At 49.0% G+C, this 16604-nt stretch overlaps 1 protein-coding gene across 1 annotated transcript in view; it reads right to left on the bottom strand.

Annotated features, from left to right (window-relative positions):
- Positions 1-8530: 8530 nt before the first annotated feature.
- Positions 8531-16604, bottom strand: part of CNTROB (centrobin, centriole duplication and spindle assembly protein) — an 83381-nt gene continuing 75307 nt past the window's right edge. Inside the window, exons 16-19 of the mRNA XM_068274016.1 lie at positions 15154-15220; positions 10398-10452; positions 10213-10303; positions 8531-10134 (exon numbers count right to left, since the gene is read on the bottom strand). Coding sequence (XP_068130117.1) covers positions 10051-10134; positions 10213-10303; positions 10398-10452; positions 15154-15220 — 297 coding nt within the window. The 3' untranslated portion in view covers positions 8531-10050. The remainder of the gene's footprint in view (positions 10135-10212; positions 10304-10397; positions 10453-15153; positions 15221-16604) is intronic.

Below are 16604 nucleotides of genomic sequence, written 5' to 3'. Positions count from 1 at the left end.
GACCTTAGTGGGGTTTGGGATAGCAACAGAGGCTGGGCTGTATAGGCAGATCCAGCCTCTGTATGCAGATAACATTCTTTAAACACACCTCGGGTTCTCTTTAAGTACCCTCTGGGCCCCCTCTGCTCCAGGGCCCCATAGCAGCTGCTATGGCTGCTATGACTATTGCTACGCCCTTGCCTGTCACTAACTGTCCCTTGGAGGGGCTCACAATCTAATCCCTGCCACAGTCATATGTCTATGTACGTATCATGTAATGTAGGGAGTCTAGGGCCAATTTAGGGGGAGGCTAATCCACTTATCTGTCTGGAGGAAACCCTAACAGGTCATTCTTGTTTGGATTAGCAGATGCCCCACGTTTGCGTAAATAAACTGATACACCCGCAAAGTGCATCACAAGTGGAGCTAATGTTGTTGCGGTTTCTCTTTTTAATACAGAACTGCTTTTGAAAATAGATAACCTGTGTCCGCACTACCTGGAGGTAATTTTACATCTACCACTACCTCCTGTTAACATTTTTAAATCATTTTATTCTAATTGGTGCCTCAGTACCATTGATCTCAAATGCTATAGTAACAGGGCTGGATTTACCATAAGGCAGTGTAGGCTCGTGCCTACAGGCGCCTGATGATGTAAAGGCGCCTCACTCCCCTCCCCCAGGTGCCTCCCTCCCTCCTTCCCCATGCAGAGGCCTGATGAGAGTGTAAATGAGAGGTTACTCCCCCTACTCTTGAGATTCCAACGAGATCTCCCTTCAGTTGGGACACCTCTAGCTACTTAAAGAGAACCAGAGACGAAGCACCCTCATGTATTTTATTACATTTATCAGTGGGAACATGACAGTAAACACCTACCCTGCTTTTAGTTTTATTGTTCTCAGTCTAATCTATCTGTTATCAACTGTGATAAGAATCCACCGACTATTCAGTCGAGGTTTGACCTGGAATCATTATAGCTGAGTCACTCTTCTGTGGAGTGTTTTCAAGCCCAAGCCTTCCCCCTCCTGGCTCAAATTTCATGCTTTACATACTGAGAGCTGTGATGATATGGGAGGGGCTGATGCTGCAGGAAAAATCTCTGTCTAACAGACAAGTGTGGCTGTGTGATCTGTGTGCTCTGTCTGTGCAGCCAGTCATCATTATTATCTACTGTATGCAGTTTCATTACTATGAGAGACACTTCCTACAGGCAGCCACACAGCATGCCAGAATATGAAGTTGAAAAACACAGATGAAAGCCTACAGCAGCCCTGCTTGTCTATAGTCTCATATAGCCTAGACAGCACATCCAGAACACCTTATAACCTGGAAGCAGAAGGAATATGAGCCGGCGGCCATATTGGATATTTCCTGGAGCAATAATGCATAAAAAGCACTCAAAAAGGCACACCAGAGTGGCAAAATTATCGGGTAGAGCATTTATTCTTTACAAGCTATCAACTGATATGTTTATTTTGTGTAAATCGTTCATCTCTGGTTCCCTTTAAAGGAAACATCCAAGCAAGATAAAAAAAAAAAACAAAATCCACTTACCTGGGGCTTCCTCCAGCCCCTGGCTGCCATCCTGTGCCCTCGCCGCAGCTCAAGTGGCTTCCGGTGAACCGCGCTGCAGAAGCCGAGCTCGCCAGGTCGGCTTCCGGGTCAGCTTCTTGTGGGCTCCATGGCGCGGGTCACGTGGTCCGGCTGACGTCATCAGGTCTGTACTGCGCAGGCGCAGTAGTTATGTGCCTGCGCAGTACAGACCTGATGACGTCGGCTGGACCACGTGACCCGCGCCATGGAGCACACAGGAAAACCAGGAAGTCGACCTGGCGAGGTAGGCTTTTGCAGCGTGGGACAACGGGAGGCACCGGAGCTGCGGCAAGGGCACAGAATGGCAGCCAGGGGCTGGAGGAAGCTCCAGGTAAGTGGATTTAGTTTTTCTATTTTGCTTGGCCCTTCCCTTTAATATTGAGGGTATTCTGGCAGGGAAAGTAAGGGAGATGTGGCAGCTGGGACAGCCAGCACACTTGCAGTACGGTTTGGCTGGGGATTGTAGGTTCATGGAGGGTGAAGTCTAGGTGCCAGGACATCTGTGCTTCTAATCTCCTGTGAGGTAAATCCGGGCCTGTATAGCGGTCCACCCATGGCAGAGAGGTGCATCCCTACCTCTTTTTCCTACTACAGAGAGCAACACTTTTACCTGAGTGAGGACTGGTTCATGTTCCCCACCTGCCCTTAAAGTGGTTGCCTTGGTGGTGTAACCCACACTTGTTAGTAAATTTATTGATTACTTACACTGCCAATACATTCTGTACTACACCATCAGGGCTCTCAGTTTTTCTCCCACTTCTGTAACAACATTGCAAGTGTTGTCATTTTAGAATTGCTCCATGTATGACTTCAATATTATTTTCCTTTCTTGAACTTGAGTTCTAAGCTGTGTACGTCCTTTCCTCTCTCACTGAACTGCTCCCATTGGTCTGCTGTCAATATTTTTACTCATGTGATAATGCTGATACTATTACTGTGATGCAGATAAAACTACAGCCTGGGACGTCATGTGTGGTAAGTACTTGTGCTGGTTTCCCATAGCAATCATTAATATTCCTTTCTTCATTTTGTAAATCTGTACTCTATTGATGTAAAACAATTCAGGGGCACCAGCAGTCTCGTGCGCAATGAGGACTTCCTGTGCCCATGTACATCGCTAAAGATACCCATGCACTCATCCATTCTATATTTGATTTATCTGCTAGGAATTCATTTACTCAAAATGTTCAATCAAATTTTGATTGATTTTGACCATAAATCTAAAGTATTGATTGAACAGGAAGTAGTGTAAAGGGGTTGCGAACCATCTGTCTTGAGACGGACAGTCCGTATAAAACAAATGGGCTGTCCATACTGTCTCTGTTGGTGTCCATTTTCTTAGAGAACTCGACTCAGTCCAGAACCACTAGTGTACATGTGTGGTTAGTGTGGCCGCAGCACCTTTAAGCCATAGCTCCTCCCTATGTCCGCTTGCTTGCTAGGATATGTTGTAAGCATGTAAAGGAAACCAGAGACGATCGAATACAAATGTTTTACACATACCTGGAGCTCCCTCCCGCCCCCTTCTTACTGACAAGTCCCTCGCCGTCTTCCGCTGCCTCCGACAATCCAGCCCGGTAACTGCGGGAGTCGGGGGCTCATTGTGCATGCATGGCCGGGAGAGTTCTGCACCTGCAGACACAGAACGCTCCCAGCCGCTGGAGCGAGACTGGGGAGCACGGTTGGCCACACTGCACCTGCGCCGACTGGCCCAATAACTGGGCCAGATTGTGGAGGCAGTAGGTGGCGGAGGAATGCGACAAGGGAGCGATCAGGTCAAAGGGGGCTGGAGGGAACCCCAAACAATTTTGACCTTGGGCAGTCCCCATACATGCCCATGTCACTTGACACAAGAAGCCTTCATGGCGTTCAAATACAAGGAACATGCTGCATACACAGACTGTTCAGAGAAGTTGCTAACTGAAAATACCAGAAAGGTATGAACTGTTAGGATAGGAGGATTATGCATAGCCTGCTGCAGCCATTCATTTAAAAAGTGACCACGCCCACAGTTTAGCCTCACACACAACGCACTTTAAAGTGTGCTGTTGACTTCACCACCGTCGGTCCAAAAGATTGGGTGTCCAGATTTTTTGGGCCATTTGTCCATAAGAAATTAGGTTGGCAACGCGGTATTGTAGGTTCATCGAGAGCACGGCAGGAGCTGTAGTTGATCAATGAGCCATAGTATGTACTGCAGTATGATCGATTTTCAATAGGTTCCTAGCTGGAATCTGCTGGAAATAGATTTGTCTCTGGTAAGAATAGTTCAGAGAGGAATTGATGTTCTGAAATCGTGACCTGGACATGGCAGCAGAGAACATGGGCATGTGATGTATTGGGTGCGTAGACCAATAAGACCGCAATACATTCTTTTTGACTAGACCCATGTTAAGGAGAAGGCCCCAAAAAATGTTACGTTCAGAAACTTGGAGTGGTTTCCACCGAAAAGGCTGGGCATGGTAGCTTCTTGGATTGGCGGTTGCGTATTGTGTGGCATAACGGTTGGTCTCAGCCACAATTAAGTCATAGAGACCAGCAGTGATCAGAAAAAAATTCTGTCACTGCGGTGGGGCGGGTGAGGGTTTGGCAGGGTGATCAGAAGCCTGCAGGGGGCAGATTAGGGCCTGATCTGATGGATAGGAGTGCTAGGGAGTGACAGGAGGTGATTGATGGGTGTCTCAGGGGGTGATTAGAGGGGAGAATAGATGCAATCAATGCACTGGGGAGGTGATGGGAAGGGGGTCTGAGGGTTTGGCCGAGTGATCAGGAGCCCACACGGAGCAAATTAGGGCCTGATCTGCTGGGTAGGTGTGCTAGGGGGTGACACGAGGTTATTGAATTGATGGGTGTCTCAAGGTGTGATTAGAGGGGGGAATAGATGCAAGTAATGCACTGGGGACGTGATCGGGGGGGGGGTCTGAGGGCGATCCGAGGGTGTGGGCGGGTGATTGGGTGCCCGCAAAGGGGCAGATGAGGGTCTGATCTGATGGGTATGATGGGTAGCAGTGACAGGGGGTGATTGATGGGTGATCAGTGGGTGATTAGAGGGGAGAACTGATGTAAATAATGCACTGGAGAGGTGTTCAGGCGGGGTCTGAGAGTGATCTGAGGGTGTGGGCGGGTGTTTGAGTGCCCGCAGTCGGCAGTTTAGGGTCTGATCTGATAGGTAGCAGGGACAGGTGGTGACAGGGGGTGATTGATAGGTGATCAGGGTGTGATTAGAGGGGAGAATAAATGCAAGAAATGCACTGGCGAGGTGATCAGGGCTGGGGTCTGAGGGCGTTCTGAGGGTGTGGGCGGGTGATTGGGTACCCGCAAGGGACAGATGAGGGTCTGATCTGATGGGTAGCAGTGACAGGTGGTGACGGGGTGATTGATCGGTGATAACAGGGGAGAATATATGCAAGCAATGCACTGGCGAGTTGATCAGAGGGGGTCTGGGGGGCTATTTGAGGGTGTGGGCGGGTGATTGGGTGCCCAAGGGGCAGATTAGGGTCTGATCTGATGGGTAGCAGTGACAGGTGGTGACAGGGGGTGATTGATGGGTGATCAGTGGGTGATTAGAGGGGAGAACAGATGTAAACAATGCACTTGGGAGGTGATCTGAGGGTGGGTCTGCAGGCGATCTGAGGTTGTGGGCGGGTAATTGGGTGCCCGCAAGGGGCAGGTTAGGGTCTGATCTTATGGGTGGCAATGACAGGTGGTTACAGACAGGTGATCAGTGGGTGATTACAGGGGAGAATAGATGTATACAGTACACAGGGGGGTCTCGGGAGGATCTGAGGGTGTGTGTGTGTGTGATCAGGAGCCCCCAGGGGGCAGTTTAGGACCTAATCTAAAAATAGCATTGACAGATAGTGACAGGGATTGATTGATGGGTGATTAGGGGGGTGATTGGGTGCAAACAGGGGTCTGGGGGGTGGGCAGGGGGGGGGTCTGAGGGGTGCTGTGGGTGATCAGAGGGTGGGGGGGGGGCAGATCAGTGTGTGAGTGTGCTTACCAGGGGGGCTGCCTCCTGCCCTGGTGGTCCCTCGATCACTGGGACCACCAGGCTGGAGGCAGCCTGTATAACATGCTTTGTATACATTACAAAGCGTATTATACGCTTTCTATGCGGCAGATCGGGGGCTAACAACCCGTCGGCGTTGCTAATTTGCCGGCGGGTTGACGTCGCGGGTGGGCGGAGCCTATTGCCAGCGGATGCGCGCGCATGCAGCGCGTAATCCCCGGCCAGCTAGTCCGCAACGAGCCGCCGCCGTTGGTCGTATTGCGGTCGTTGCGGACTCTACTTGGCTGTGGATAAGTAGTTAAGCGCTTTTGCAGAGAGATTTGTTTTTGCGACAGAAAGTGAACTCTTTGACCCAGAAAAGAATAAATACAATGGGCTTGATTCACAAAGCGTGCTAAGTGTTAGCCGCTTAGCACGTGCAAACTGCCTCTTCACGCGCTAATATGCGTAAAGTTTCACGCTTCGTGTGTTAACCAATGACTTCACGTGCTAAGGAGACTTAGGCCTCGATTCACAAAGCGGTGCTAACCTACTTCGCACGCCTAAAGACTTTGGGCGTGTTAACCAGGGTGCTAAGTAGGTTAGGTAGGTTAGCACAGTTTTTTAAAATCACATCACGTGCAAAGTCCCAGGCACAAAACTTTGCGCGCACACAGCGCAGTGCACGCAAAACAACGCATCGTGGTGCAATGAAAAACGGCGCACCCTATGCGCTTATAAGGTCACATGGGGTGTCGCACCCCATACGACATTATAGGCACATCGGTTGCACCGTTTTCGTCACATTCGCACGCGGGACTTTGCGTGCGAGTGCTATTTATCACGCAGACAGCCCAAAAAGTAACAGACATTTTTATCTGCCACAAAAGGTATGCTTTCTGTGTAATGTAACTGGCATCTGTCAGGTTAAAGCGGAATATAACCCAGAATTTCTTTTTTGCTCTAAAAGATTATTTACAGCATATAATATACTAACAATTTTTTTTTAGTAAAACAGCATTCAAAGGGTTACATCACAGGGATGACTTTTTATTCTGCAGGGGCTGCTGCATACGAACTGCTGATTAGCTTATCTTCTGTATACATTCTTTACGTGATACATTTATGTAAACATTCACTGGCTGTGCAGGACTTCAGCTGATGAGTGCTGAAGTGAAAAACAGATCAGAAATAACTGCTGGCAGCATTTACAACAGAATGACAACAGTTATAAATAAAATGCACCAGCAGCTTTCAAAGTAAATTAACTGAACTTTGGGAATTATAATTAATAAATGAATTATAATACTTATGCACAAAAGCAAATATGATAATTGTAAGGGTTATACAAAGTAGGAAAACACATTTTTGTTGAAAATTTTGTCAGAGTTTTAAACCGCTTTAATCTCTTATCTCCCTTGGACTGCTTGTCACATGAATGCAGAATGGCGGTAACTGTTTATTCAGCAGTGTTAACATGAACCCCTTCCCATTCACCAATTCCTCCAACCTATAGGAGAGGAGTGTGTCACTAGGACAACAAACAGATTTGAAAATTTGTAACAAGATACAATAAAAAAGGAGGTGATTATGTGCAGAAATAATCAGAAGATATGTTTAAAAATAAAAGGTTTCCTTAAGGGGCCACTATCGCGAAATCGCAAAAAAAGTAGGCAGTTAAAATCTGACAGGTTTTGGACCAGTCAATCTCCTTAGGCCCGGTTCACATTAGCGTTCCAGGTCCGGCTTCCCCGGACCCGGAACGCTCCGTACACAGCGGATGGTGAATGGATACATTGTTAATCAATGTATCCATTCACACTCGTGCGCCGTCCGGATCCAATCCGGGAACGCAGCTCCGGCTTTTTTCCCAACATGCGCTATTTTTCAGTCCGTCCCGGTGCGGCTGTGGACCCGGGCCGGATCCTGACCCGAACATGCGGTCCATGCTGTGCAATGAGAAACTGATGTTTCTCATCACACACTGGCAATAGGACCGGATGCTTCCAGCACCGGTCCTATGGCACTTGGGGGGCCCGGACTACACGCCGGTATCCCCCATGCTTGCGGTGCCTTTCTGGCACTGCAATGTATCTAGTTCCGGCTACTTTATTGTAGCCGGAACTGATACATCCCGGATCCGCAACTTGTGCCGCCTTGTGGCCACCGCAGAGACCCGTACGGTCTCTTTGCGGCCCCCGGACCCTTGCGGACTCGAACCGCAAGTGTTTATGGGGCCTTATGGGGTATTCTCTGGGTTTTCTTTGTTTTCAACAGCATTTCCTGAACTGCAGTTGCAAAGTCTGACAAAATAGTGTGCAAGTGAGTAGGGAGGCCGGCTGGTATCTGACTATTTTGGCAGTTAAACTGCTGTTCAGGAAATGCTGTTGAAAACAAAGAAAACCCTGAGAATCCCCCATGAGGAGATGAACTGGCCCAAAACCTGTCGGTTCGGTCAGATTTTAACTGCCTACTATTTTCACGATACTGTGGGAAACATTCTTGAAGCTTTCATCCGCTTCTCTTGCTCCGTTACAATTATCACTAGCGCTATCAGAAAAAAATGTTTGTTCATCTATTTCTGTACAGAATCCACACGCTCTCACACTACGCACATTTTTTTTTTCAGGCAGCTGCCTTTTTGCAAGCGAATGGACACGGTTTCACCTAGAGTCTCATGGACTTACAGGGCACACTGCATTTAGCTGCGTTCAATTTTGAAATATGAATGCTGCACACATTTTTTCCTTTGCTATATACTGTAGTGCAAGTGCCGGTGGCGGCTGTCTACAGAGATCTTCAATCAAGCTGTCCAGTGGATATTGGAAACCCAGCAGTCACGTGACCAACAGTTTTATAAAATGAATTGGAAATACAGATTTTATGTTAAGAAACACATGCTTTCTTTATTTTAGACAAAACTATTTACTATGTAAAAAATAATTTATACAAAATATCTTTTCCATTTATAAATAATAAATACACACAACAGTCATAACTTACAGTTCCTTCAAAAAATAAGAAGAAAAGAGATATACAATCTTTTTAAAACCGTCTAGATTTCATTGGCTGAAGAGGAAAGTTAGTGATACGTCCATAACAATAGTAAAATCAGAGAAACATGTGACTACTCTCTCTATATATACCTGCCTATGTTCAAGACTCTATACTAGGCTGCAAAACTCTAATAGTAAGTATGTCATAAGCCCCATCCCCTAAGCTACCATAGAGTGTTTGGTTAGGGAAAGATTGGCCACCACCTTAGTTTACAAGTGATGGGCAGCAGAGCATAGGGAGGCCTAGAATATATCTTTAGACCATACATGTCAAACTCCGGCCCAGGGGCCAGATCTGGCCTGCGAAGCCATCAAATTTGGCGACTAGGGGGCCACTAGACAACAGGGAACTGCACAGGGGAGGGAAGGGGCCACTAGACACTAGGGAACTGCGTAGGAGAGGAAGGCAATAGACGCCAGATAACATTATAAAGGGAGAGAGGAGGACGCACTCCCAATTTTGGCCCACTTTGTATTTGAGCACTAGTGGTGTGAAGCAGTCAATTTGGGCGCCACAGTAGGCCCCTTTGTTAATAGCCGTGATTATCAGCTACAAGAGGTAATTTGAGCTCCGAAGACGCTCAAATATTTGAAACCGAAGCTTGTATAGTGGACAGCCCCGGCATATAGGGTTAGGCATCGGCAGGGGTATCTTTGGAGTTAGGCATCAGCGGGGATGAGTTTTTACAGTTAGTCATTGGCGGCGGGTCCTTATGGTTAGGCTTCGGCAGATGGGTCCTTAGGCAAAGGCTGAGGGGTCCTTAGTGTTAGGCAGCAGCAGGGGAGTCTTTACGATTAGGCTTCTGGGTGGGGATTCTTAGGGTTAGGCATCAGCAAGTGGGGGGGGGGGGTGTTTGGGCCATAGTAAAATACCAAAATACCAATATTTTAGATCAGAATTACTCACTGATTCATAGTAGAATATCAGTATTTCACCAATATTTTATTTGCAGCTATTTTTGGCACTTAAATTCCTGCGGTCTTCATTCTAAATGTACGCCTGGTAGTAAGCGGTCTGTGGGCATTACAGTATATAGACAGGACGTTGGGTGGTCAATGGGAAAAGTCAAAGCAGACTCTGTTGTCATGTAAAGACTTCAATGGACAGCACTTCAGCAAGATAAACGCCAAGTCAATGCCCATATGAACTGGCCCTAAATTTTTTTAAAAAATGAGAAATTTCATCAGATTTCTAGCTAAGTTAAATAAGAAGAAAAAATTTAAATTTTTCTGTATAACCGACATTTTTCTTGACTCTTGGTGATACAATCAGATCTTATTATTGTATGTGGTGTGGCCACCATTAGTCTATGTACATATACAATCTGCACACAAAAACAAAGCCAACAAGGAGAACCCAAGGCACAGTGGATCAAGGCACAAGTGGATGCAAGCATAGACCTAGAGGCCTACTTCCAGATGCCCCGCCCTCTACTTCCAGATGCTCCTTCCTCCCCGAGCAGAGACCCTCTTCAGTGGTTTCGGCACGTTCTGGCGACGCTGAGTAGATAACACCTATGAAGAAACGAGGGGAGGTTAGTAAGATGTTCATACAAGTACCAGTGTGTGGGAACAGCATGATGAAGTTCTCACCTCCTTCTTCACTGCCTCTGGCGCTTTGCCCTCTTGGTGCTTCTTGGGGTTAGTCTGAGGTTTGGGGACTCTGGCTTCCTTCTCCACCGCCCTGGCGACACAGAGGTAGTGTAAGAGAAGAGACATCATACAGGACAGGAGAGCTGAATCCAGAGAGGAGAAGTGACACGTGGGGAGGACATTACCTGGGAGAAGGCAGCTTTCCTCTGCTCTGCAGATACTGAGACAGCTCATATAGATCTATGGGAAGAGATCGGGAGTGTGAAGCCCAAATCATCACAGCAAAGACAGACAAGCTATCATGACAGGGGAACTAGGATCAGACCAGACAGTTTGAAAACATTAAAACTCCCGTTATGTACAAACATGCAATAACTGTGATATCTGGAATGTTGTAGGTGACAGTGTTGGAATAGCTGATGTACAAATCAAAAAAATTATAGAACAATAGCGTCACTCATTGCTGATCCAGCATGGATCACCAGCAGTAATCTCAAGATTGCAGAGATTGGGGAGCACAAAGACTGGTGAACACATAGACAGGCCAGTGAGTACAAGACAAATTGGAGACCACAGAGTTAGACTGGAGGGTTCAGAATAAGTCTGGAAAGCACAGATTCAGACTGGAGAACACAGAATTAGACTGAGGAACGCAGAGGTGAGGCTCGTAAACACACAAGACAGATGTCACCTGACAGGGATTGTGACCTGATCCTTTGGGGAACATCGTGGGGCCGAGGCTGTACAGACACATCGTTAGCCTGAAGGCCAACAATGTGTTCTGTTGCATTGTGGGGGAGAGGAGGGGGTAGGCAAAGGACCATTGGAGCAGTGCTGATGTGAAGTCACTCGATGGGCAGGGAGAACGGGGAGAACAAAATGATTGCCCGTTGCTAGGCCAAATCAATCCCCCTGACGGCCGGGTGGCAGTCTGAGGCAGCTGTACACATGCCCGGATTATCAGCAATGGCGGTCATTATAGACCACCTCAGCCGACTTTAATCTAGTGTGTATATGGGCCTGTACACTGGACAGTGCAATATAAGCTCAGTAATGCAGAGTGAGGTCAGAAACAGCAGAGTCAGATCAGAGAGGACAGAGTGAGTAACGAGAACAGAGAGCACTCGCGCAAGACTGGAAGGACTAGAGTCAGATCAAAGAGCACCGAGACAGATCATAGAGCGAAAAGTCAGATCAGAGAGCACAGAGCAAAGCCCGCAAGCATAGAGTCAGTCTAGCAGGTGCAGAGTCAGATCAGAGAGCACAGAGCAAAGCCCGCAAGCATAGAGTCAGTCTAGCAGGTGCATAGTCAGATCAGAGAGCACAGAGCAAAGCCCGCAAGCATAGCGTCAGTCTGGCAGGTGCAGAGCCAGAGTCAGATCAGAAAGCACAGAGCCAAGCCCGCAAGCATAGCGTCAGTCTGGCAGGTGCAGAGCCAGAGTCAGAGAGGACAGAGTGAGTTACGAGAACAGAGAGCACTCGCGCAAGACTGGAAGAACTAGAGTCAGATCAGAGAGCACAGAACCAAACCTGCAAGCATAGAGTCAGTCTGGCAGGTGCAGAGTCAGATCAGAGAGCACAGAGCAAAGCCCGCAAGCATAGTGTCAGTGTGGCAGGTGCAGAGTCAGATCAGAGAGCACAGAGCCAAGCCTGCAAGCATAGAGTCAGTCTGGCAGGTGCAGAGCCAGAGTCAGATCAGAGAGCACAGAGCCAAGCCTGCAAGCATAGCGTCAGTCTGGCAGGTGCAGAGCCAGAGTCAGATCAGAAAGCACAGAGCCAAGCCCGCAAGCATAGCGTCAGTCTGGCAGGTGCAGAGCCAGAGTCAGAGAGGACAGAGTGAGTTACGAGAACAGAGAGCACTCGCGCAAGACTGGAAGAACTAGAGTCAGATCAGAGAGCACAGAACCAAACCTGCAAGCATAGAGTCAGTCTGGCAGGTGCAGAGTCAGATCAGAGAGCACAGAGCAAAGCCCGCAAGCATAGTGTCAGTGTGGCAGGTGCAGAGTCAGATCAGAGAGCACAGAGCAAAGCCCGCAAGCATAGAGTCAGCCTGGCAGGTGCAGAGCCAGAGTCAGATCAGAGAGCACAGAGCCAAGCCTGCAAGCATAGTGTCAGTGTGGCAGGTGCAGAGTCAGATCAGAGAGCACAGAGCCAAGCCTGCAAGCATAGCATCAGCCTGGCAGGTGCAGAGCCAGAGTCAGACTAGAAAATGCAGATTGAGAGTCAGATGACAAAGCATATAAAGTACTGGAAAACACAGGGAGACTGATGAACACAGACTCAGAGTTAGACCAAAGAGAATAAGACCAAATAACACAGACTCAGTCAGACCGGATAGCATAGACTCAGATCACAAACCCAGAGTCAGACTGGTAAGTACATTCCAAGTGTGGAGCTAGACCACACAGTACAGACTCGTATCAGAGAATGCAGACTGTCTTGGGAGTACCATAATGAGGCTGCAGATCGCAGAGCATAAAGCTGGATCAGAGAGTAGAGGACCAGCTCTTGGAGTCAGACTGCAGATCGCACAGACAGACTGCAGATCGCACAGAGTTAGATTGCAGAGCACAGAGTTAGACTGCAGAGCACAGAGTTAGACTGCAGAGCACAGAGCCAGACTGCAGATCACACAGACCGACTGCAGATCGCACAGACAGACTGCAGATCGCACAGAGTTAGACTGCAGAGCACAGAGTTAGACTGCAGAGCACAGAGCCAGACTGCAGATCACACAGACCGACTGCAGAGCACAGGGTCAGACTTCAGATCGCACAGACAGACTGCAGAGCACAGAGTCAGACTGCGGATCACAGACAGCCTGCAGAGCACAGAGTCAGACTGCACAGAGAAAATGCAGAGCACAGCGCCAGACTGCAGATCGCAGACAGACTGTAAAGCACAGAGTGAGATTGCAGAGCACAGAGTGAGACTGCACAGAGAGACTGCAGAGCACAGAGCCAGACTGCAGATTGCACAGACCGACTGCAGAGCACAGCGTCAGACCGCACAGAGAGACTGTAGAGCACAGAGTCAGACTGCAGATCGCAGACTGTAGAGAACAGAGTCAGACTGCAGATCGCAGACTGCAGAGCACAGCGTCAGACTGCAGACCGACTGCAGAGCACATAGTCAGACTGCAGAGCACATAGTTAGACTGCAGAGCACAGAGTCAGACTTCAGAGAGAGACTGCAGAGCAAAGAGTCAGACTGCAGAGCACAGAGTCAGACTGCAGAACACAGATGCAGAGCGCAGAGCCAGACTGCAGAGCGCAGAGTCAGACTGCAGATCGCACAGAGCCAGACTGCAGATCGCACAGAGCCAGACTGCAGATCGCACAGAGCCAGACTGTAGATTGCACAGAGCCAGACTGCAGACACATTGGAGAGCACAGAGTAAGACTGCAGAGCACAGAGTCAGACTGCAGAGCACAGCGTCAGACTGCAGAGCACAGAGCCAGACTGCAGAGCACAGAGCCAGACTGCAGAGCACAGAGCCAGACTGCAGATTGCACAGAGACTGCAGAGCACAGAGTCAGACTGCAGATTGCACAGACAGACTGCAGAGCACAGAGTCAGACTGCAGAGCACAGAGTCAGACTGCAGAGCACAGAGTCAGACTGCAGAGCACAGAGCCAGACTGCAGATTGCACAGAGACTGCAGAGCACAGAGTCAGACTGCAGATTGCACAGACAGACTGCAGAACACAGAGACAGACTGCAGAGCACATAGTCAGACTGCAGATTGCACAGAGACTGCAGAGCACAGCGTCAGACTGCAGATTGCACAGACAGACTGCAGAGCACAGAGTCAGACTGCAGATCGCACAGAGCCAGACTGCAGATCGCACAGAGCCAGACTGCAGATCGCACAGAGCCAGACTGTAGATTGCACAGAGCCAGACTGCAGACACATTGGAGAGCACAGAGTAAGACTGCAGAGCACAGAGTCAGACTGCAGATCGCACAGAGCCAGACTGCAGATCGCACAGAGCCAGACTGCAGATCGCACAGAGCCAGACTGTAGATTGCACAGAGCCAGACTGCAGACACATTGGAGAGCACAGAGTAAGACTGCAGAGCACAGAGTCAGACTGCAGAGCACAGCGTCAGACTGCAGAGCACAGAGCCAGACTGCAGAGCACAGAGCCAGACTGCAGAGCACAGAGCCAGACTGCAGAGCACAGAGCCAGACTGCAGATTGCACAGAGACTGCAGAGCACAGAGTCAGACTGCAGATTGCACAGACAGACTGCAGAGCACAGAGTCAGACTGCAGAGCACAGAGTCAGACTGCAGAGCACAGAGTCAGACTGCAGAGCACAGAGCCAGACTGCAGATTGCACAGAGACTGCAGAGCACAGAGTCAGACTGCAGATTGCACAGACAGACTGCAGAACACAGAGACAGACTGCAGAGCACATAGTCAGACTGCAGATTGCACAGAGACTGCAGAGCACAGCGTCAGACTGCAGATTGCACAGACAGACTGCAGAGCACAGAGTCAGACTGCAGATTGCACAGAGACTGCAGATCAAAGAGTTAGACTGCAGATTGCACAGAGACTGCAGAGCACAGCATCAGACTGCAGAGTCAGACAGCAGAGCACAGACAGACTGCAGAGCACAGAGTCAAACTGCAGATCGCAGACAGACTGCAGAGCACAGAGTCAGACTGCAGATCACACACACAGACTGCAGAGGACAGAGTCAGACTGCAGATCACACACACAGACTGCAGAGGACAGAGTCAGACTGCAGATCACACACACAGATTACAGAGCACAGAGTCAGATCAGAATAAGAGTACTTGGTAAGACTGCAGAGTGTTGAATCCAATTGTGGAGTGCCGGGTAGAATCTATGTACCCTTGCCTTAATAGCTTTCAGCTACTCCCCCATCCCCACCCTGACCACCTCACCATCCTCCTCCCTCCTCCTTACCTGGGGTCACGTGGGATGTGTCCTTCTCCAGCTCATTAAGAGGATCCCCCGGAGTGCGGTCTAACAGCTGGGAGATGGATGGGATAAACATAGAAACAAATTCATGTATTATTTATTATATAAACACATAACTTAGTTTTCATACTACAGAGGTTTACTATATCAGAGTTTTTTTATAACAAGATTCTGTATAAGACGTACTAACTGTAAAACGCACCAAGGTTTAGAGGACAAAAATAAGGGGAAAATGATATCATAAACCTGGTGCGTTTATAGTGCAGGGGCGTCCAGTGTTCTCCCCAGGCTCTTAGCCCGGTGCTCCATCCGGCTAATTTGGGTGAACACCCGTCTGCAATCGGCTCTCCTCCTGTGCTGTAAGTAGAGTTGTGCAGAGAAGCAACGGACCTGCATTGGCCCTTCCCGTCCCACCCGGCTACTTTTTCATGACACCCGGCTGGAAAAAAATTCTGGGGAGAACACTGTCGCCTTATGAAACTTTTCCCCAAGCTGTCTCCACCTAACACTAATCCCTGCTGTCCCCATAGCTACACTTATCACAGCTACATTTATCCTTCCTGCACTAACTCTACATACACTAACCCCTGCATACATTAAACAAACACTTTTCCCAGCAAATACCATTACTTTAAAGGGAGTTGAGAAGCCAAGGGACAGAGCCCAGAATACTGCAGGCTGTGCTGGACTCCTGTGCACAGAGGGGTGGAGCCCAAATTATGTAATAGTGAGGCCTAGTTTGGAGGCTGGAGCCCAGGCCTCAAATAGGTGTGTGGGTCCGCCTATCACGTGTGCCTGGCGCGATACCCCCATCAAAGGTGGTTCCCGGGGGGATGAAGAGCAGCTTACCAGCAACTGAACATATTTCCGGTTGGCGGTGCGGGGGATCAACGAGACTTCAGGCAGTGTGCAGAGTCGGGTCTCTAGTTGGGAGAGTGCCAGCCCGGCAAATGAGTATGCCTGTGAGCAGCTGGCGCAATTCCTCCATCTGCTCTTCGTGGGCCTTGCTGGTGCAGTGTGGCAGGATCGCATGAGGCCGGGCATGGTCGTGCATCAGGAGGAAACCAGGGCCCACTGCGCCAGTGTAGGCTCTCACCAAGGGTTTCATTCGGATATTTGATGGCAGTCAAGGTGCCATTATCTAGCCTGTAGAGGTCTGTGAGTCCCTCTATGAATATGCTTCCCAGGCCATCACTGACCCATCCCTGAACTGGCTATGATATTTGATGAATCTCAATGGCTTCTCCAGACCCTTTAATATCTGTCACATGTGCTCATTATAAACCTGCTGTCATCTATCAAAACCACAGCGTGCCAGTGGTGGATCTGCCAATTCTGGTACTCTACAGGAAATGCATATCAAACTCCAATGCAGTGAGCACAGGACCCACTAGAAGATGTCAGGCCCTCAGGCCACCCTGTTTCTGATTGTCTGG

The sequence above is a fragment of the Hyperolius riggenbachi genome, chromosome 3 (genome assembly GCF_040937935.1).
Source record: "Hyperolius riggenbachi isolate aHypRig1 chromosome 3, aHypRig1.pri, whole genome shotgun sequence".
NCBI lineage: Eukaryota > Metazoa > Chordata > Amphibia > Anura > Hyperoliidae > Hyperolius > Hyperolius riggenbachi.
This window is presented reverse-complemented; position numbering and strand designations above follow the sequence as displayed.